Here is a 22,317-nt window from a genome sequence, read left to right as displayed (position 1 = left end):
TGACCAGTGGTTTTCTGCTTTGAATATGAATAAGCATTAGCACTTGTGAAGGTTTTTTTTTTTTTTTTAAACTTCAAAGGTGAATTAGTCAGCACTGGCATCTTCACAGGAATTACATGAGTTTTAAAAACACTGAGGCTTCAGAGAACGCTCCTTTGATGAAGTCACTGGAAATGTTAGAGTGGGATTTGTGATTTGACCCTCTTTATTATTCGTATTGGATTTAGGTCCTAAAATAACATGAATATATACATATGTATATGTGTGCGTCCATGGTTTGGGATATTTTTAGGCTTAGTTTTTAATGTTTGCTTTCTTTTATAATGAAGTTAGAGCTGTTTCTTTTGCCTTTTTTTTTTTTTTTTTTTTACCATGTAAGAGCACACTGAAAGCGCTTCTGATTTCTTGCTTTATAAAATTGAACACCCGCTTGAGTTAGGATCTTTCTTGCTATCCCCCAGGGAGAAAGAAAGCCCAAGGAAGGCGCAGGCTGCCCGGCTCTTGGCCTGAGAAGCAGAGATGGTCAAGAACAGAGTAGAGCACAGGGGCTTCAAGGAGGCTTTCTGGGCCCCCCTTTGCCTGCAGACCGGCTTTCTTCTCTTGGTTGGAAGCCTAGACGTGGCATGATTTGGCAGTGTCATTGAGCCAGACAGTCAGGTGGGACAGTGCTAAATCCCCTGCCGTGCCAGGTTTGGGGCATTTCCAGTAGCAAGGCCACTCTGGGCCTCGTGGGCCCGATGCTGGATGGGAAATGAATTCATACAGCATAAAGCTTCATCTTTGCATTTTGAATTCATGCAGAACTTGCAGAAGATCTGTATGGATCCCCAGCCTCACAGGTCCTTTAACTCTGAATTAGTTAATCTCTTTATCCCCGCATGCCCTCTACTGTTCCTGCTGAAATGTAAAGACCTACAAATGTGTACAAGTCCAGAGTTTTTACAGAGGTGGTGTGGGGATGATTCATCTTGTGACCTTGAGGATTGTGGAAAGAGCCTGGATCCGTGGTCACTTGATGGAACTGCCTCACCAGACCCTGAGCTATCCGCCTCTGGTTTCAAATATGAGAGAAAAAAACAAACCTTTAATTGGATTAATAAGCCATTGTTGGGTAGATTTTTCTATTACTTAGAGCTGAACTTGTTCCTAAATGATTAGCTCACCATGTAGTTATTTATCATTATTCTCTTATCACTTTATAATCTTATTCTGGTAAAACTGTCTTTTAAAAATTTAATTCTTTATTTCCAACCATTGAAAAAAGCTACTTTATAATTTGTGTATCTTAAAAAGGATCCCCTCTTGGGGTGGCCTCCTTGCTCGTTTGCACTGATGGAAACCAGTGTCTAGCAGTGCTGGGCAAAGACGCTGCTTCCACAGACCTTCCAGCACCTGTGCACCTGTGCTTCCTCACCTCTTCCTCATAACTCAGTCCCTCTGATCTCAGGAGAGTGGTCTGTGTGCTGTTCCATGTGTATTTTTTGCCTCTTCAGTCCTCAGTATTTTTGCTCATGATACTTGTTCCATGCAGCTGTTCTTTTTTTTTTTTTTTTTTGAATTCTCAGAGTCCCAGACTTAAAATGGGCCAGAGAAGTCACCTTATCTACCTTTGTTCAGTCCGTAGATTTCTTGAAAACTTGCCTACGTTTTCTCTTTGGTCCCGTGTGTGTCCTTTCTTCCCTAGAGGTTTTTCAACCCTGTGAGGTTTCCAAGCTACTGTTTTGGAATCCCTAATATTGTCTCCTATAGGGCCATTCATGACGGTGTCAGTCGTCCCTAAAGGGATATTTACACTGTGCCAGGCCCCATGCTGACTGCTGGGGACACAAATGGGAAGCACATATTGACATTATTCCTGGTGTCATGCAGCATGCTGAGTAGTAGAAGCTTATGGATAATAATTATGTAGTTGCACGTATACATACGTGAAACAAAGGGCCTGGACCTAAACTGGGAGTAGCATTGAAAACTGCCCCACAGAATGAATGGTTTACCTGAGGGATAAGAAGTAGGAGGTGGGTGGACAGTATTCTAGGCAGCAGTAGTAGGTGCAAAGGCCCTGTGTCAGGAAGGAGCATAGCTATTTCAAGAAACTGAGAAAATATATGGTCAGAGTTGGAGAATAAGGAAAGGATTATAGGGAATAAAGTTGAAAGGGGGGGCTTCCCTGGTGGCGCAGTGGTTGAGAATCTGCCTGCTAATGCAGGGGACACGGGTTCGAGCCCAGGTCTGGGAAGATCCCACATGCCGTGGAGCAGCTGGGCCCGTGAGCCACAATTACTGAGCCTGCGCGTCTGGAGCCTGTGCTCCACAACAAGAGAGGCCGCGAGAATGAGAGGCCCGTGCGCCGCGACGAAGAGTGGCCCCCACTTGCCGCCACTAGAGAAAGCCCTCGCACAGAAACGAAGACCCAACACAGCCATAAATAAATAAATAAATAAATAAATAAATTAATTAATTTAACAAGAGAGCATTTCTGCTAAAAAAAAAAAAAGTTGAAAGGGGCCACATGGATATGAAATGGACCTGTTTATGTCAATCAATTCCTGTAATTCTGATATTGGTGACAATATCTATTTTGAGTTAATGAACATGTACTGCTAATGCTCAAATAAAATATGTAGTTGAATATCTCTTTCAATGGAGATAATTTGACTCCCTACGACCTGATTTCTCTAAACTATGTACTGTTTTGCTCTTAATAAATATTTGACAGCTAACAAAATAATGAAGGATAGCAATATGGAAGCAACAGCTTTTCTTGGGCTGTTAGGATCTTTGGGAACAGTCTTTGTTTTTAAATATAACATTTTGTTAGAGGTTTGGAATAAGTAATAATGAATATATTATTTGCCATTTCCCTTCAAGGGAACATATTGAGTTGCTTAATTCAAAACATCTAAGACTGTCTCCTCTTATCTTAGGAGACTACATTCCTTATTTAGAAGAACATAAAAATCCAGGGCTGCTCTGACCTCTATATAAAAATATTTCACTGATTTAGGTACATTGCCTATCTGTTAAAAATAATGGAGAAAAAAACCTGAAACATTAAAAGATAGCTTTATAATCTTACTGTACTTGGGTGATAAAATTTTAAAGAGTGGTAGAAATAAGCTTTACTTTGGGACCTGGTTGAAATCAAATTTCTATGGGCCTTGTTTCTTATTTTCTATTAATTATATATAAACAACATATATAATTAATAGATATAATAAATGCATTTATTTTTCTGTTGAAAAGTTATGTACTTCTCATTGTGGTAAGATCTTGGTATTTAAATAATGGTGTTTAAATTATTTTAAATTAAATATTAATTAGTAAGAATTAATATTTAATTAAATATTAAATGTGATATTTAAATGTAGTTAATCTAAAAATCAAATTTAAATTCTCCCCAAATAGAAACTTTGACACCGAAGATAGCCATGCCCAACCGTCTTTTTCCTTCTCTTTTGCTCTTTCTTTCTTCTTTTTCTAAAAAGAAGTCTCTCACTTCATCCTATGGATTCTTGCTCATATAGTTATGCTTAATCTGTGCTCGTTTTTTACCTGCTGAATAATTATCCCATTTTGCCTCCTTTCTTCTCTGAATAAACAAAGGATAAGCGATTAAGTAGCTAGTTACTTACCAATGGGTCCAATGCCCCTTTCTGCTCTGTGGCATTGCCAAATGACCAGATGACAACCCTGGGTTTTTTTTCACATATTCTAGGATGAACCCAGTTTGGAAAGGAATGAGGCATCCCATTCCATCACTTTCTTGGGTCTGCAGGAAGGAGGAGAAAGGCTGACCGCTTAGCCTCTGCCCAGTGCTTTCCTGAAGCTTTCCACATAATCTGTTCTGAGAATCAGAATTTCCGGGGATTATAGCAGATGAATACTATGTGTGCTTTGGGGAGAAAGCAATACATATTGAATTGATTTTCAAATTCAAGCTCTGTGTTTTCAGAAATGGCCTTTGTCTTATATTTTAAATAGTTCATCTCTTTTAGTCCCTTGGCTTTAGGGGCCTCAAACTTCTTTTCTGAAAAGTTAACCATTTCTTGCTCTGGGTGTTTCAACATTGTTGTGTCTACTGCTTTCAAAATGAGTTATGTTAATTTTTTAATCTCTTGCCTCCACTTACTTTTTATGGAGGGCAGCCTAAGGGAGTTGAGGTATAAAGTATATAAACTGCCTTGATAAGGATGTCAGCCAAAACAGAGATCTGCTCCACCCACATTCCAGCATATTCTCTGCAGGGGCTACTACTGTGTCTTTATATTACATTTTCATTGCTAGATGCCATATGCTTCCGGCACAGTTTTTGAAGCTGTAAACCACTCTAAAGGCCAAGGTTGCTCTGATTGTCAGGATTACAGTGACACTGAGGGCTTCCTCAACACAGCCTGTGTGTACACTGTTGGCTGTCCTTGGGAGCTCTCTCTGTTCCTGCTGGTGGGATGTTATAGACAGATCTTATCAATGCATGTCTTTCTTGCTAATCAAGTGTGTCTGCTCATTGATGAGACAAAGAAAGTTCCTATTCTTCTTTAGGGTCCAGGCAGGATTTCTTCCTGCTGGCATACAATTGCAAATGATCTCGTGGATCAATTGATATGAATTCTTCTTACCCTAGTTTTTACTTTATATAGCAAGGTGGGGATTTGGGCCACTGAACTGGGAATTTATAATATCCCTTTATTAAATAACATGATTATATGACCTTCAGATCTCTTTATACCTTTCAGTATGTAGAGGAAACAGGATACCACTATTTTACTCTAATGATTCTTTTTTTTTTTTTAATAAGATTAACGATTTATTTATTTATTTTTGGCTGTGTTGGGTCTTCGTTTCTGTGCGAGGGCTTTCTCCAGTTGTGGCAAGCGGGGGCCACTCTTCATCGCGGTGCGTGAGCCTCTCGCTGTCGCGGCCTCTCTTGTTGCGGAGCACAGGCTCCAGACGCACAGGCTCAGTAATTGTGGCTCACGGGCCTAGTTGCTCCATGGCATGTGGGATCTTCCCAGACCAGGGCTCGAACCCGTGTCCCCTGCGTTAGCAGGCAGATTCTCAACCACTGCGCCACCAGGGAAGCCCCTACTCTAATGATTCTTAAGAGCAGCCCTGCCATTTGGTTTTTACGTGATCACAAAAGTTTGTACCTTAGTTTTAATCCGTACTAGTCTTCTATCAATATCTTTACTTATGACTTGACTTTTTTTCTTAAACAGGAAGGTTTAGTATAGTAATATTTTTGGCATATTCAACTCTACTAGAGAGTTAAGGCTTAGATTATCTTTCCCTTTTTCATATATTTCAAGGAGAAATAAATAGAAATAAAAATGAGATTTTTTAACAAAGGCTCCCCATCAGTAGTGTAAGGAATTTTTCATAAGTACTGAATAAATCTGAGAGATGACAGGGACTTACTGCTGTGGAAGATGAACCAAAATAAATTTTTATCGTTCGTAGATGAATGTGTATTTTGGACAAATGTCAGCATTAAATGAGATTATTTTTTTAAGAAGAAGAGTTTGAAATGGAGCTCAAACAAAAGTAGTGTTTTTCTCCTAACAGGTGTTATTAATTTAAAAAATGAGTACATGCACTTATTCCAGAAATTTAAGTTAGCCTCGGCCTTCTAAATTTATGTGTCTCAGTTCTTGGCAACTTATTTCTTTCAAATTTGCAGCAAAATCAACTGAAGAGATTAATGGCATTTCTAATTGGTTAGGTATCTTTTTCATTTTCCCCAACTTTACCTCTTGCTCTATTCTTGCCCTCTTCTTGAATTTGCCTTAGACTTCAGAATGTCTCCAGATTTTCATTTGTTAATTCCTCTGATATAAAAATTAGAGCATGAAAAATAAGAGGCATGCTTCTGGTACCCCAGGTGATGGGCATTTATTGTAAGAAAGCATGGGGTAGTCAGGAAGTCTTGGGAACCTGTCCCGTGGCCACCAGGTCATTCCCAACCCCCTGTTTCCTGGCATGGAATGAGCAGTGGCCCCTGAGGGCCCTGAAATGGCAGCTCCTCATTGCTCTGCATGAAGGAGCAGCCCCAGGGTCGGATCTTCTTTTCCTCTCAGGACTGGTTGTCTTCATGTTGCTTTTGGCAAGAGCACCCACCAGTGTTTGACCCAATCAGTGTTAGCTACAGCAGCATGGTGGACGGCATTTCTTAGCGTCTCAGCAATTGCCTGGCACTGAGATTTGTCTGAAGGCACTGAAGGCACAAACTTAAAAACAATAGCCTACCCAGATGCAATCATGGGAAACACTGATATTCCAAAGAGATCTTGGGATCTTCATGAACCACATGTGTTAACCAAAAAATGAAGGACTTGAAGTGAGAGCTCAGACACCTGCACCTGATTTTGGCAGTGTATTTTCATAGCCTTTTTCATATGACTTCACAGCTGCCTCAATGACTTCAAAACTCAGAACTGCCTGCTAATGGCAATATTAAGTCAATTCTTACCTAGGATTATTTATAAGAAAAATTGTATATCTGTTGCTCTTTGAGAAGCATTTTAATTTCCTGAGCATTAAAATTTAATCAATCATATACTTTGTGACAGAAGAGATTTTTAAATTAAAATTTACAAATATGTATTGAGTACCTGTTATGTGCAAAACATTTTGGTAGGCTTTGCAGGGGTACAAAGTTCATTTGTTCCAAAGATCTTTATTAAGCCATACATTGGCTTGGGCTAGGTCCCTGGGATATCATGTCAAATGGTGAGTAAATGTAGATTTTCCTCAAAGGAGCTTACTAGTGCAGTTGAGGAGAAAGATATTCAAGTAGAACATTACAAAGTAAGAGCTCTAAGAGGGGCACATTATAAAGCCATGGGCAGTCAGGGGAGACTTTCTGGAGGAGGTGCTGTGGGAACTGGGGCCAAATGATAAGTAGGAATTTGCCAAATAATGCATGTTGTTGGTGGCTGGGGCAAAGATTTCAGGTAGAGGATACCTCTTGAGCAAATAGAAAGAAGAGGTTGCAAATGTTTATCATATTTGGCTAAGGTCAGAGTGACCTGTTCCATAGGCTGATTTGCTGGGGAGTGTGCATGCTGTGTGCGTGCTGAAGAGTTTGGGCTTTATTCCATGGGGCCCCACTTCCCTGGTTCCCTATCTCACTTTATCTTTCAGACTTTCTTGCCTCTAACTCACCATTAAATATTGCAATTTCTCAGGGTTCAGCCCTAGATTCTTTTTTTTCTCATGCTTCTTCCTTTTCTCCCTTGTCAGATATATCCATATCCACAAGTTTACCACCTATAAGCTCAATGATTCTTAAGTCAATTCTGAACTTAGGATCGTACATCCCTGTTACTGCTGTCATGCTTACCACTTCATCTCCCTCAGGACCATGCTTCCTGTTTGCTGCTCCTGCCGTCCCTGACTCCTCTTAGTCCTTAGAATCTGCCAAGTTTCTTCTTGCCCCACGGACTTTGCATGGCTTCGCTTCCCTTAGCTTGAAATGCTCTTACCCTCTCCTTGCCTAGCTACTGCCCACTCCTTCTTCAGGTCTTGGCCTGAATATCACTTTTTCATGATATCTTTCAGGTCTCTCCTAACCCCCATTATATGATGTAGTAACATACTGAATTTTTATGTCCTACTTTGTGACTATTGTTTTTAATACTGCTTTCCCCACTATGCTTTAGCTCTCTGAGGGCAACAACCAACTCTATGACAGCCTTATATATATATATATATATATATATATTTTTTTTTTTTTTTTTAAAGGGAACTTTATTTTTATTTATTATTTATTTATTTTTGGCTGCGTTGGGTCTTTGTTGCTGCGAGTGGGCTTTCTTTAGTTGAGGCGAGCGGGGGCTACTCTTAGTTGCAGTGTGCGGGCTTCTCATTGCGGTGGCTTCTCTTGTTGCGGAGCACAGGCTCTAGGCACGCGGGCTTCAGTAGTTGTGGCACGTAGGCTCAGTAGTTGTGGCTTGTGGGCTCTAGAGCACAGGCTCTGTAGTTGTGGCGCACGGGCTTAGTTGCTCCGCGGCATGTGGGGTCTTCCCAGACTAGGGCTCGAACCCGTGTCCCCTGCATTGGCAGGCGGATTCTTAACCACTGCACCACCAGGGAAGCCCAATGACAGCCTTATACTAAAACACTTAGCAAAGGATGTACGCTTTGCATGGGATCTTAATAAACACAATGAGCTGCTTGAGTTAGGGCAACGAGGAGCCATTGAAGAATTTTAGAAGAATGACCTCATATGATTGGCTATTAGAAAGTTTATTCCCCTAGCAGTATGGAGAAAGAGTTGGAGAAGGTCTTTGGCTAGAACAAGAGATATAAGTAGGTGGATATTACCACTAGAAACTTACAGCCTCATGGCACACATATGATTAAAAAACACAATTCAAGTATTCCTTGGTCCAGGGGCCCAGTGATATTCTCAGGGCCCTTTTCATCTCTTGGCATGGTTTACTCCATGTGGGTCCCATTTTCCCACAGTCTTTCTCTTCATGAACAGTAGCAGCTTCACCCTACACCTACCCAGTGGAAAAGAGGGCTCAGTTTATGGTTATGTGAACAGATGTCTAGATTGGCCCTGACTGACTCTGATTAAGTCATGTGCCCATCTCTGAAATAGTCACTGTTGCCAGAGGGATTCTGGGTGTTGATTGATCAATCTGGATAACATCTGTGCAGAGCTGAGGCAGTCATGCACTGGTAAACTGGCTATAAAAATAATTTTTTTTAAAAAAAGGCCTTATTTGTAGCATTTGCCAGTTTCTTTGGTGTACTCCCACCATGGCTGATTTCAAGATGCCTGGCTTGCAGCGTTCCTGAATGTTTAACAGTCACCCCTTGCAAGCCAGTTCCAGCAGCTCCACTATACCATCACTGAGCTGAAAGTAGAGCTGCCAGAATCACAAAGACTAATGGTGAGAGAGGGAGTGGGTCTCTAAAAGACAATCAGAATGCTCTTAGAAGAGGGATAGGTGCCTGGTAGCCAGTCCAACAAATAAGCCTGCACTCTACTGTGTAACTTATACTTTGGTGTCGTGATCTTATTTTACTTAGGAATTTTTTTTAAAGTTCTTATATTATTTCCTTGAATAACATTTTTAAGTACCTTATAATATTCCATTTTGTGAAAGTACTATAGTTTACCATTCTTTTGTTGTTGTATATTTAGGTTGATAGAATTATACATAATGCTTTGCTAGATAAGTCTATGCCTAAAGCTATTTTCCACATTTAGGACAGATTTATTGAGATAGTTTGCCTAAGTGAAATTACTGAGTCAAAGGAATGGACCTTTTAATGCTTTCGATAAATACTTTCCAACAGGTGTACAAAATAGTTTTACCAATTTATATCACTCCTGTCATTGTAAGAGAGCAACTATTTCATTCCACTGTCACTACACATAATTAGAAAAATAATCGATAGAGAATTGGTACATCATTTTAATTTTCATTTGTTTGAATTACTGAAAATGTTTAAATGTCTATATTTTTATAAGGTGTATTTCTTATATTGAATTTTCTTACAATTTCCTACTTCTGTGTGGGTTGATCTTACTATACTATTTTCATAGGTATTTAGCTTATTATAATTATTTTAATTTATATATGACATACCACAGTTAGTAGTGGAAATTCTACCACATAGCACAACTTGGTAAATGTTGAGGGGAGTGTTGTATATGAAACTCTCTACCTCGGTATGATTTGGGGTGACATTAGCTGCTGTAATAGATAAATAAAAAATCACAGTGAGTTAACAGACTAAAAGTTTATTTCCTGCTCACGTCAAAGTTACATGTGGGCATTTCTAGTTGGGCACCTTCCATGTGGTCATTCAGAGACAAAGCCTCCTTCTGTCCCATGGCTCTGCTCTCCTTGTTATGTCTTTGTCATCATTTCCATTCAGTGAGAGGCTGGCGTAAGAGAATGGATGACAGTATGTGGGAAATTTTTATGGATTAGGTCTGGAGGTGCAACACTGCATGTGCTTACATCTCATTGACTAAAACTCAATCCCATGGACACAACTAATTGCAAGGGAGAAAAGAAAAAGGATTTGGTGAACATCTAGCCAGTCTTTGCCAAAATTTCTATAACCTGAAATAGAGAAATCTTTATATTCTATTTACTGCTGTTACAAAATGTATATCTGGGAATAAATCCCCCATGTTACTTGGATTATTTACAGATTTAAATATGGAGTGGAAAATTTAAAATATTGATAAGAGATATGTAGCTTTTTAGTAGATCAGAGTGGTGGGAAATGACGTTGAATGGTCATTGAATGGCCTCCAGTTTAGACACTGAAGAGAAGAGATTGGAAGTTGTCAGACAGAGTGACTTTGACACATATTATAAACAAGTCTTGGGTGGGCAACATTTACTCCATGCGTAAGAAAATTAGATGTAAAACAAACTGTATAAGGAATTTGTAATTAGCTCAATGGATAAGTTTGATGACTTATTAGAATGATATTTTTAATAGACTATTTTAGCTCATTTTTTAATTTCTACCTACACAGGTAATTAAAGTATACAGTGAAGATGAAACCAGCAGGGCTTTAGAGGTACCCAGTGACATAACTGCCCGAGATGTTTGCCAGCTGTTGATCCTGAAGAATCATTACATTGATGACCACAGCTGGACCCTTTTTGAGCACCTGCCTCACATAGGTCTAGGTAAGGATACAAAATCATAGTCATATCATTGCTTTTCTGTCCCTCATAGTTTGATCATATGGCAAAGGTTTTCTTCACTTGTAGAAAAATAGAGGACAATTATGAATAGTCCTTTTCTTTGTTTTTTATTTTTGGTGTTGGTAGTTGAGAGAAAAATAAAGTAGCACAAAATGGAAATAAGAATAAAAATATTACAAATTTACCACCCTTCATGGTTTAAATAATGATGTGTGGAGATTTGGGAGCTAAACCATAGAGTCTAAACTGATGGAAAGATACATTTCATAATAATCTTTGGTAGCACAATGAACATTTTTTGAGAGGTCAATAAAATATGCTGTTATTTGGACTACTTTTTGAATTGATTGTAGTGCAGACCTGGGAAATATCCACAGTGGTAGTTCTCTTTATGGGACTGTACACCCTAAATTTTTCTTGAAGAATGAGTAATCCTTCACATTTTAAAGTCATAAACATAAAAAATAATCGTATTTATTTGCAGTTGGAAATATATCTCTGTATTGTGAACTGTAGAGGCTTTTCCCCTCATATCTTTTGATAAGTTATAAAGAATTTTCATTCTTCTGCTAGCGTGGGACAGAATTTGGCGACAATTTTGTCTCCCCTTTCTTATTTTTACAGATACTGCTGTTAAAAAACATGTCCCCATAATAGGTAGATGAGAAAGGAAGGAGTTTGTTATGGCAGTGCCATTTGATTCTTTGAATTTTGTATTAGTTTCCCTTGGCTGCTGTAACAAATTAGCATAATCTCAGTGGCTTAAAACAACCGAAGTTTATTCCGTTACATTTCTGGAGGCCAGAAGTCTGAAATCAGTATCAATGGATTAAAATCAAGGTATCTTCAGGGATGAGCTTCCTCTGGAGGTTCAAGGAGAGAATCCATTTCCTGCCTCTTCTAGCTTCTAGTGGCTGCTGGCATGCCTTGGCTATGGCTGCATCACTCTAATCTCTACCTCCATGGTCACACTGTGTTCTCTTCTGTCTGTGTGCAGTCTCCCTCTACCTCTCTCTTATAAGATAGTAGCATTTAGGCTTTATCGAGAATAATCCAGGATAATCACTTCATTTCAAGATCCTTAAATCAATGATATCTGCAAAGTTTTGTTTTGTTTTTATTTTTTTATCATGTAAGGTAACATTTACAGGTTTCAGGGATTAAGATGTAGATATCTTTAGGGGGCTATTATTTAGCCTACCTCCTTTGCATTGTATGTCAAACAACTTTTAGTAATAAACAACTTATTCAAAATTATTTTAAATAAGTTGTCAATGACAGGACAATTTGTCCCTTCAATTTGTTTAAAGAATTGAGAATTTTATACCTAGTCATGAGAGTCATTCACTTTCTTGCATAGCTAGCTACCAATATATAAAAATTTTCCTTCGTTTGATACATAGAGGGTTTACACCTCAGAGCAGCGTACCAAAGTAAGGTTCAGTTCGGATGAGAAGTTTGCCTTTGTCTTATGAAGTGCAATAAAGATGATGTTGGCAGAAAAGGTATGTTCTTAGGAGGATCTGTTTTTAAAAGATTCTGGAAAATGGTTCATTTAAAGTCCCTTGCATTCCCTGAACCATTCAGAAAGTGTCTATAGTACTTCCAATTTGAAGACTGCTGTCCAAGGATGTGTCAGGACCTCAGGAAAAGGACAGAGGGAAGCCTGCGGAAAAGAAGTTTGGATAGTTCCACAGTCTCCACAGGGATTCTGAACCTCAACCCACCCTCCCACCCCCTGTTTGATAGTTGATGAGCTACAGCATGTCAGCTGATCTCCACAGCTGAGCATGTACCTTCCAAGAAAACTTGAATTCTGAACGTATGCTATACTGGTCCGTGTGACTTGCTGTCTCACCCTCGTAGGGCAGAAAAAGTTCAACATATATTTTCTTCATTGCCATTTGTGACTAATTTAACTTCTATTCATGATCATTACTCTCAGAAGTATGGTGTTAACTCTCAACAGATACCTGCCGTAATTCCAAACTATTTTGTTTGCTTATGCTTCTAGAAATATAGCTCTCAATTAGTATAATATATAATTACAGTATTTTATACTCTTAAAATTTTCTTTTGGAGAGAGTTTAAAAGTCATTAAACATCTTTTGCAGTTATAGTCACTACAATTTATCCCTAACAAAGAGCTTGAAGTTCAGTAATAAAATCTACTTTATAAATCAAGAAGCAGTTTTCACAGAGACCGCGGCAAGTCATGTGAGGAATAAAAAGATTTGTGCAAGTCTTTTAATGTAGAAGCTTAAAATGGAACGTTGAGAATTAATTTGAGCTACATGCTAAATTTAAACTTCTAGGCATTGAATAGAAATATATTTCTCCACTACTGTATTTTCTGGAAACTGCTGAAATAAAATCAAAGATGTGAGAATATTGTCTCATGGCTTCATTAACCATGCATTAGACCAAAGCTTATGAGAAAGAAATTTAGTTCCAGAGCTTTTTTGTGTTCTTTTTTTCTCTTTGTTTTTACTCAGATAAAAAGTTTATACAGTAGAAAAATTGCAGACACTAATACTACCCAAATACTAATGTATATTAGATTTGCCATCTTCTGTTCCTTTTTAAAAAAATCTGCTGCTTTTTTTCTGTAAGGATACACTGAGATGTTAGATGATAAGAGTTAATGAATATCCAACTAAACTCTTGAGAAACAGTTTTTATTCTTTTTCTTTCTTCTACTTCTTTAACAATATAACCAGAGAATAACATCTTAAGATGCTGTGGTCTTCCTCAGCATCAAATGCAAAACCAGTGTGTCTTTAAATTTTATTTGTGTGTGTGTAGCTTATAAATACTCTTGTAGTAGCTATTCAACCTAACAGTAGTATTCAGGAACATTTTTGCTATTTGCATATTAAAATGAATGAAAAGAACTAGAGTGGGGTGTTTCTGCCCCTTAAATATGCTGTGCAGCTGCCGATGCCCTTTGTCAATAGAATGAAGCACTGACATATTCAACTGCAAATCTTTTAGTGGTGATGATGTAAAGAACCAAAGGACAAATCATTTGCCAAAACTTTGGTGACCAGCTAGTGAGCTCTGCATGTTGTTCAGGAGACATTCTTGACCTCTCTTTGATTAAAATGATGAGTTTTCAATGAATAGAATTCTAAAAGTGAAGAGGTGGTCTATTATTTTAAAAAATTTTTTTAATACAAAAATAATTCAGCTCACTGTAAATAACAGAAATAAAGATGTCAGGAATTAAACAATACTATCCATTATTTCACAATGCTGAGATAACTTTCTTTAGTTTCTCTATTTTAACATAATCTCTAGCCTATGAGTTCACTTGTGTAGACTACCTTCTTTTATGTATGTGTGCATTTAAAAAAAATACTGATTATTTTTAGTTTTTTTTTTTCCTTTCCACCTTACAGATTCCACAAAAACTAGGAACTCCCCCTGCCTTTCCCTGTTGCTTTCCTCCAATAGTTTAACAAATATCTGTTGACTATTTTGCACCAAGCCTGTTTTGTGTGTGGATCCCGTGGGTACAGTATGAACACAACAGACAAAAAGCAATGCCCTCATGAGTTTGCATTCTAGTGGGAAGAGAAAGACAAGAGATACATGACTAAAATGTGCAGTCTCTTAGGTGGTGATTAGCACTGGGGAGAAAAGGAAGGCAGGGAAAGGGATAGGGAGTCCGGGGCTGGTTGGGAGATGCACTTTAAGTAGATCAGGGAAGGTGTCCCTGACAGCGTGATGTTTGAGTAGAGGTCTGAAGCAGACAGGAGCAGGTCTTGCACTTAAATAGAAGATTGTTCTAGAAGGAGGGAACATCAAGCGGGAAGGCCTGGACGTGGCAATGTGCTTGTGTTCAGGAAACAGGACTTAGGGAGTCAGTAAGGTGGAAAGTAATGGAAAGGGACTGCACAGAGCTACTGCAGAGCCAGCTCATGCAGGGTCTCCCAGGCCATGGAGGGGACTGGACTTTTACACTGAGTGAGGGAAAAAGTAACTGTAGGTCTCTTCGTCAGAGAGCAGTATGATGTGACTTAGTTTTAAAGTCTACTACTAAGAAGACCCGAACGTAAGTTGTTTTTCTTTTTTTTAAAATTATTTATTTAATTTTGGCTGTGTTGGGTCTTCCTTTCTGTGCGAGGGCTTTCTGTAGTTGCGGCAAGCGGGGGCCACTCTTCATCGCTGTGCGCAGGCCTCTCACTATCGCGGCCTCTCTTGTTGCGGAGCACAGGCTCCAGACGCGCAGGCTCAGTAGTTGTGGCTCACGGGCCCAGTTGCTCCGCGGCATGTGGGATCCTCCCAGACCAGGGCTCGAACCTGTGTCCCCTGCATTGGCAGGCAGATTCTCAACCACTGCGCCACCAGGGAAGCCCCCCGAATGCAAATTTTGACCATTTGGAGGCTAAGCAACTTCGTTTTGCTTTTACATCAAATTATCTGTGGCTTCCGGGCTTGATCCTTGCCCATCTCTCATTTCTGCCAGTCGCACATGCCACATTGTACCATCTTCATGTCATGGTCTGCACAGGTACGAGGCTTAGTGTTTGTGAGATCCTGAAGCCTTGTAGGCAAGAATATTGTGACTTAGGAGATAGATGAGAGTAGGGAGTTTTCTGCACTCTAGTTCACTTTCATATCCCAGATAAGCTTAGGAAAGTTTCAGAGACATGCTATGTGGTTAATGGATGTACTACTGTTGTTGTGTGTGATCCATTAAAACACACCACAAATTACTGAAGTCAGAAGGAGGAGCACATGACATTCAAAATATGGTAGGGTTATGGAATTCAAAGTCTGTTTTCAGAATGACACTTTGTGCTGCAAAGAAACCTCCAATTTTATTGGTATTTTTAATATGAATGCATATGTGTGATAGCTACTATTAATGTGCATCTTATGTGTGCAGGGCCCCTACTTAGAGGTTTCACATTCATCTTGATAGACACTCTCAATATTTAGCCTTATAGCAACCCCGCAGTGTACATTTATTTCATCTCCATTTTACACATAAGAATACAAAGAATCGGTGATAAAAAATACCTGGCCCAGAGTCAACCTTGCACAAATCTAGGTACCTGTCAGATTCTCAAGTGTATGCATTTTCTGTGGAAGCAAGTTTGTTATTTCCTCACCTCACTAGGTCAGGCCAGTGTTTTTGGGATTCTGTGGTTGGTTTGTCTCTCTCACTCTCCATCTGCATCTCTCATGCATGCTATAAATATAAATTTAAACTCTGAAACCTCAAGAACATTTTCAGACAAACCTAGGTAGTACTGAAATTATTGGAATCAAACTGAGCCAGCCTGGTCCACTTTATAGCAGAGCCAGCTATTTATCTTGGCTGAGCGAGAGCATCACTTTGGAAATGGCCTGTTGTTGAATTTATACACATTGTGAATGGTAATATGACATTTGGAGCTTTGAATATGATATCAATATTTCATATCCTCTGTCCATAGTTATTAATATATGCTACCAAGAATTTTCATAGGTAGAGTAAATCATGGAAGGCAGCTAAATATCCTGATTTTGTTACAAATTGCTGATTTGCCTGATTTTGGGTCGTGTTATTATGAGTTTCTAGTAGTACCTACAGCTTTATAAGACATTGGATTTAAAATATCAGTATATCAACATATTTCCCCTTCTCTAATGATATAACAACCCGTTTTGTAACTGGTGTGTTTTACTTCACAGCCACTGGATGTCACTATAGTTCCCCAGATGGAGTCCCCTGCCTTTATAATTATTGTAAGAGGATGGTGGCGGGGCGGGGAAAACTTCAGTTTTAGGTCTTCTGGAACTTAATGGGATCCATGTTTGCCTTGCTCCCATTTTGATTCCTAATTGAAGCCATGGTATGAAGCAGCGGCAATTAACACAATACCTCAAGCGCATACCTATAGATTCCTCGGGAAGTGGAATTAATTGTATTTTAGTGTCATTGCTAGGGACCGCTGAGATTTCTATTGTGAGTATCATTGTGGAGTGGCTTTAATAAGCAAAATGAATGACTGCAGGCTTTTAATGAAACCATTTTTATGTGTGCAGCTATACCCACATGATCTCTTTAAGACTGAAGCAATGCACAGCAGCGGTGAGGGAACACTTCACAGCCGCCTGCTTTGAAGCTGCTCCTTCACTTTTTTCTTCTTTGCAAAAGAAACACAAGTGTTTTTTCTGTTGTCTGGCACTGATACTGATATGTAGTTGTACTTCCTGTGCTGTTTGGAACCTACCAGCCATCAGAGTTGTGACCACCCTCGTCACCAGCGGAAATAATTGTGAAACCCTTAGGACATGTGTGCTTCCTTCTCTATCGAGACTTATGTAGCCCTGACCTGAGGGTTAAGGCGACATGTGCTCTGGTAGCACACTAACGCTGGAGATGGGAAATGTGAAGCCAGCAAAGAGTGCTCATAACTAAATCTGCCTTGTGGTCCAGCTGATTTTTCCTTTTCAGTATTCTCATAGCCTGAGTTCAGCTCTCATCATCCTCTCTTCTCAGGAATTCCTTTAGCCTTACAGTTGGTCCTTCCTCTTGCCTCTGGTCATACCAAAGTTATTCATCTGAGTGCAGACCTTGATTCACCTTGCCTTAGGGTCCAAGGTCCTTTGCAGGGCTTGTAGTACCTGTGACCTGACTACCCTTCCTACCTCAAGCCTTGTGTCTTGCACCTCCCTCCTCTAAGTTTATGCATTAGAGAACTGCCTGTAGTCTCCGGCATTTCTACTCCTTGGGTTCCTTGCTCATGCTGTTAAGATTATCAGGAAGCCCTTTCTCACCCATCTTTACCTGGCTAACTGCTATGCATCTTCCAAGGCTTACTTGGAATGTCAGTTAAAAATAGCAATAGAGTATAATTGTATAATAACTGCTAGCCATTTCCTAAAAATTCCTATGAAAACAGAGACGGAACCCCTCAGCTGTCCAAGCTGACTGACAGCTAACCTAGTGCCACGGTCTGGGGAGAGGAGAGTTAGAAGAGCAGTTGGAGGCATTCCATGCTCAGTCTTATGAAGTAGAGTCACCCTTTCCATTTGAGAGCAGGTAGGGAGACACACCTGCCTCTCTCATATGCCTGGGTGCAGACTTTGGCTGCTCAGAAGCTAGTTGTTTTTTGAGACAATTGGCATACTTGCTGGCACTACCTTTTCTTATACATCCATTAGGAAATTACAACCTCCCCCCAACCCCCCCCGCAAAAGAAGAGTGGTGCAAGAAGCGCTAGGAGTGACAGGTGAATTGTGTCCTGGGAGGTGAGGCTCCCACAAGTACACACTATAGGTGGGTGTGGAGAACAAGCAAATCTGGATAAGAAACAGATTTAAGGCTGTTCAAGCAGGATTATTTTACAGTATCAATTAATGAGAAAAATAATACCTAATGCTATTATAATAGGGGAATGTTATAAATTACAGTGTATTAATAGGATGTAAGTTATGCTGCTTTTAATCATGTTTTTGGAGCTTTTCCTTTGAAGACTGATGTGGACAAATGTAAGATTGTAACAGTGATTGAATAAAATGTATATTTTTCACAGCATTTAGGAAACATTGTATATATGTTTATATGTGTACAGTGTTTTCTAAATGCTGTGAAAAATATATACACATAAACTCACATAGTCCCAAAGAAAAAGACAATAATGTAATGTTAAGTACTTATTCCTGACTGACAGTTTGTTTTTTTTTTTAATACTTTTTTTTTTTAATTTTTATTTATTCATTTATTTATTTATTCATTCATTTATGGCTGTGTTGGGTCTTCGTTTCTGTGCGAGGGCTTTCTCTAGTTGTGGCAAGTGGGGGCCACTCTTCATCACGGTGCGCGGGCCTCTCACTGTAGCGGCCTCTCTTGTTGCGGAGCACAGGCTCCAGACACGCAGGCTCAGTAATTGTGGCTCACGGGCCCAGTTGCTCCGCGGCATGTGGGATCTTCCCAGACCAGGGCTCGAACCCGTGTCCCCCGCATTGGCAGGCAGATTCTCAACCACTGCGCCACCAGGGAAGCCCCTGACTGACAGTTTTAAAGATGGATTGTGATTGTCGGCTGTGTTTTTCAAATTTTCTGTAATGGAAATGTATTATTTTAGTAATCAGGGATAAAAAAGAAACACAATTTTTAAAACTTATTAAGAGATTTTTAAAGACTTAGTTCAGACAACTTCCTGAAGCCCCAAGTTGGATCAAGTACCCATCTTCTACACTGCTATAATATTTTCTGCAACTGTCTTAATAGTGATCATATTATTAAAAGTAGTCCATAATTCCATAAGCAATGGAACTCTCTGTATATGTACATCTTTGTAACCCAGGGTGTAGGACAAATAAATGGCTTTTGAACTCAGGTATACTAAACTGTAAGTTGTTATATCAAGTAGTTCAAAGGATGGATTACGAAGTACATAGAAGGAAGAGACTTGAAAAAGAAGCCAAAGAAATCACATGCCATGCCCAGATGGAAATTTACTCTGAGTCCTTAAAGGGTTCATTGGATAACTTAGAATTCATGGAAGCTGTTTCTAAGCTCTTCAGGTATTAACAGTCAGCTTGAGATAATATATATGCAAACATTTTGTGGAAAAATAAGGCTTTCTATGAATACAAGTTGTGATCATTGAGTCTGAGTTAATATGAGGACTGTTTCACTCTGTTGAAGAATGATCCACAAGGCCTTTATACCCATCAGCTTTAGTGTCAAGATTTTCCTATTATTGCACTTGGGAAGCTGAATCTGGCAGTGGCAATTTTCCGGGGAATCTTGCTGGTATTAAGTAGTTTTCTTAGGTAAAGGAACCTTTTAGAAATTGAGCCTTGGTTTATTCTTTGCTTCTCCAGTTTTTGTTTTGCTTGGTCAGAGGCTGTTCATTTTTATCTGAAAATAAGATTGACAAAATGTATGTAGTTTCTACCTAGCACAGAGAAGTACAAGGACCATTTGTCTCCTGGAGTTTCCTGTAACAAAGGTATACAAAGAATTGTTTTCTGGGTGACTTAGAGCTAAAAGCCACTTTTGTTTCTTCTCTTATCAAGTGATGAGAAGAGTAGGGACTCCAGTTTCTATTTGATCCTCACGCTGTACTTTCAGTAGATTCAGTGAAGAAATCCAGGTAGAAGGTCACAGGTGAACACTTTCCATTCTGGGAGGATTGAGGTTTTTTAAAAGACTTTGAAGTTAAATCAACAGTTTCAGAAGAACCTTCTCTCTTCTTCTTTTTTTTTTTTAAAGAAAAGGTTTCTGAAAATTAAATAGAAAACAGAATTATGTGTAGTTATCACTGTTCGGTAATATTTTATTCTATTAACGTAAGACTTCACTGATCTATCAGAAACAAAAATAAAACTTAAAGTGATATGAAGCTTTTGTTTTTGTTTTAAGAAAGCTTTTTTTCACTCTTTTTGAAGGCTTTTTTTCCTTTTTTCCTCCTTTTTGGTTGCTGTCTTGAAGTGATTTAAGACAGCTTCTCTCCTATTTTTCTACCTACGTAAGAGTGCTATTTGATCATTGTAATAATTCACTTTACAATCCCTGAAAAATTCTTCAGAAAGCTTTTTAAATAGACTTGTATCTGTTAAATTTTAATAATACATCTTAATATAGTATTTTAGATGAATTTATGAAGTTTTAAAAGTAAGGTTTTTTAAAAAAAAAATCACGTTGAACTTATTTGAATTTTACCGGGGGTCATTTCTCAAATGGTAGCTCAAAAAGTCTCTGAGTTCATTCTGGGTGACAGCTCCTAATATTGTTTTTTCAAACATTACAGCGAAGAGCCCCTAAATGTAGAATTAATAATTTTTTTTTGAGAATTAAAAAATATATTATAAGTTACTTAGTAGAATTACTGAGTTGGTTAAAGTCTGCTTGGTTTTAGAATGGGGCTAGAGAGGAAGAGTCAAGAGAAAGTTTATGGGAAGCCATCTAGACAAGGGTTTTGTTTTGTTTTGTTTTTCCTTTCTTGGGTGTTGGTGATGATGTCTTATACTATGCTTAGGCCTTGGCAAAACAAAGCTGGTCTTCAGCCACTTTTCACCTCCCTTTTAAGCATTTTTCTTTTTCTCTCAAAGTAATCCATCTAGGCATCTTATATCCTGTTGTTGAACTTTCTCCCTGTTAAGGTCTGTATTTAGTTCAATATCTGCACTTTTTAAAAAAACACAAATTTTGGGACTTCGCTGGTGGCGCAGTGGTTAAGAATCCGCCTGCCAATGCAGGGGACATGGCTTCAAGCCCTAGTCTGGGAAGATCCCACATGCCACGGAGCAACTAAGCCCGTGCACCACAACTACAGAGCCTGTGCTCTAGAGCCCGTGAGCCACAACTACCGAGCCTGCGAGCCACAACTACTGAAGCCTGCGTGCCTAGAGCCCGTGCTCCGCAACAAAGAGAAGCCACCACAATGAGAAGCCCATGCACCGCAATGAAGAGTAGCCCCCGCTCTCGCAACTAGAGAAAGCCCATGAGCAGCAACAAAGACCTGATGCAGCCAAAAATAAATAAATAAATAAGTTAATTAATTAATTTTTTAAAAACCACAAATTTTCTGTAAGATGTGATTAGCTGATAATCAGTTAGGCCTCTTAGGGTTCTTTGGGTTATTTATTTTTAAATTTAATTTTATTTATTTTTTTATACAGCAGGTTCTTATTAGTTATCCATTTTATACATATTAGTGTATACATGTCAATCCCAATCTCCCAATTCATCAAACCACCACCACCCCCTGCCACTTTCCCCCCTTGGTGTCCATATATTTGTTCTCTACATCTGTGTCTCAATTTCTGCCCTGCAAACCAGTTCATCTGTACCATTTTTCTAGATTCCACATATACGTGTTCATATACAATATGTGTTTTTCTCTTTCTGACTTACTTCACTCTGTATGACAGTCTCTAGGTCCATCCACATCTCTACAAATGACGCAATTTCGCTCCTTTTTACGGCTGAGTAATATTCCATTGTACATATGTACCACACCTTCTTTATCCATTCGTCTGTCGATAGGCATTTAGGTTGCTTCCATGACCTGGCTGTTGTAAATAGTGCTGCAGTGAACATTGGGGTGCATGTGACTTTTTGAATTATGGTTTTCTCTGGGTATATGCCCAGTAGTGGGATTGCTGGGTCATATGGTAATTCTGTTTTTAGTTTTTTAAGGAACCTCCATACTGTTCTCCATAGTGGCTATATCAATTTACATTCCCACCAACAGTGCAAGAGGGTTCCCTTTTCTCCACACCCTCTCCAGCATTTGTTGTTTGTAGATTTTCTGATGATGCCCATTCTAACTGGTGTGAGGTGATACCTCATTGTAGTTTTGATTTGCATTTCTCTAATAATTAGTGATGTTGAGGAGCTTTTCATGTGCTTCTTGGCCATCTGTATTTCTTCTTTGGAGAAATGTCTATTTAGGTCTTCTGCCCATTTTTGGATTGGGTTGTTTGTTTTTTTGATATTGAGCTGCATGAGCTGTTTATATATTTTGGAGATTAATCCTTTGTCCGTTGATTCGTTTGCAAATATTTACTCCCATTCTGAGGGTTGTCTTTTTGTTTTGTAGTTTCCTTTGCTTTGCAAAAGCTTTGAAGTTTCATTAGGTCCCATTTGTTTATTTTTGTTTTTATTTCCATTACTCTAGGA

General features: G+C 39.0%; 1 protein-coding gene across 9 annotated transcripts in view; it reads left to right on the top strand.

The window, feature by feature from the left end:
- The window catches only part of GRB14 (growth factor receptor bound protein 14), a 180,762-nt gene that overhangs the window by 120,416 nt on the left and 38,029 nt on the right, over positions 1 to 22,317 (top strand). For all 9 annotated transcript variants that reach the window (XM_082465051.1, XM_082465049.1, XM_082465048.1 and 6 more), the window contains one exon: positions 10,511 to 10,667. In XM_082465051.1, coding sequence (XP_082321177.1) covers positions 10,511 to 10,667 — 157 coding nt within the window. The remainder of the gene's footprint in view (positions 1 to 10,510; positions 10,668 to 22,317) is intronic.

Source organism: Balaenoptera physalus (assembly GCF_965194825.1).
Source record: "Balaenoptera physalus genome assembly, chromosome: 6".
NCBI classification, from domain to species: Eukaryota; Metazoa; Chordata; class Mammalia; order Artiodactyla; family Balaenopteridae; genus Balaenoptera; species Balaenoptera physalus.
This window is presented reverse-complemented; position numbering and strand designations above follow the sequence as displayed.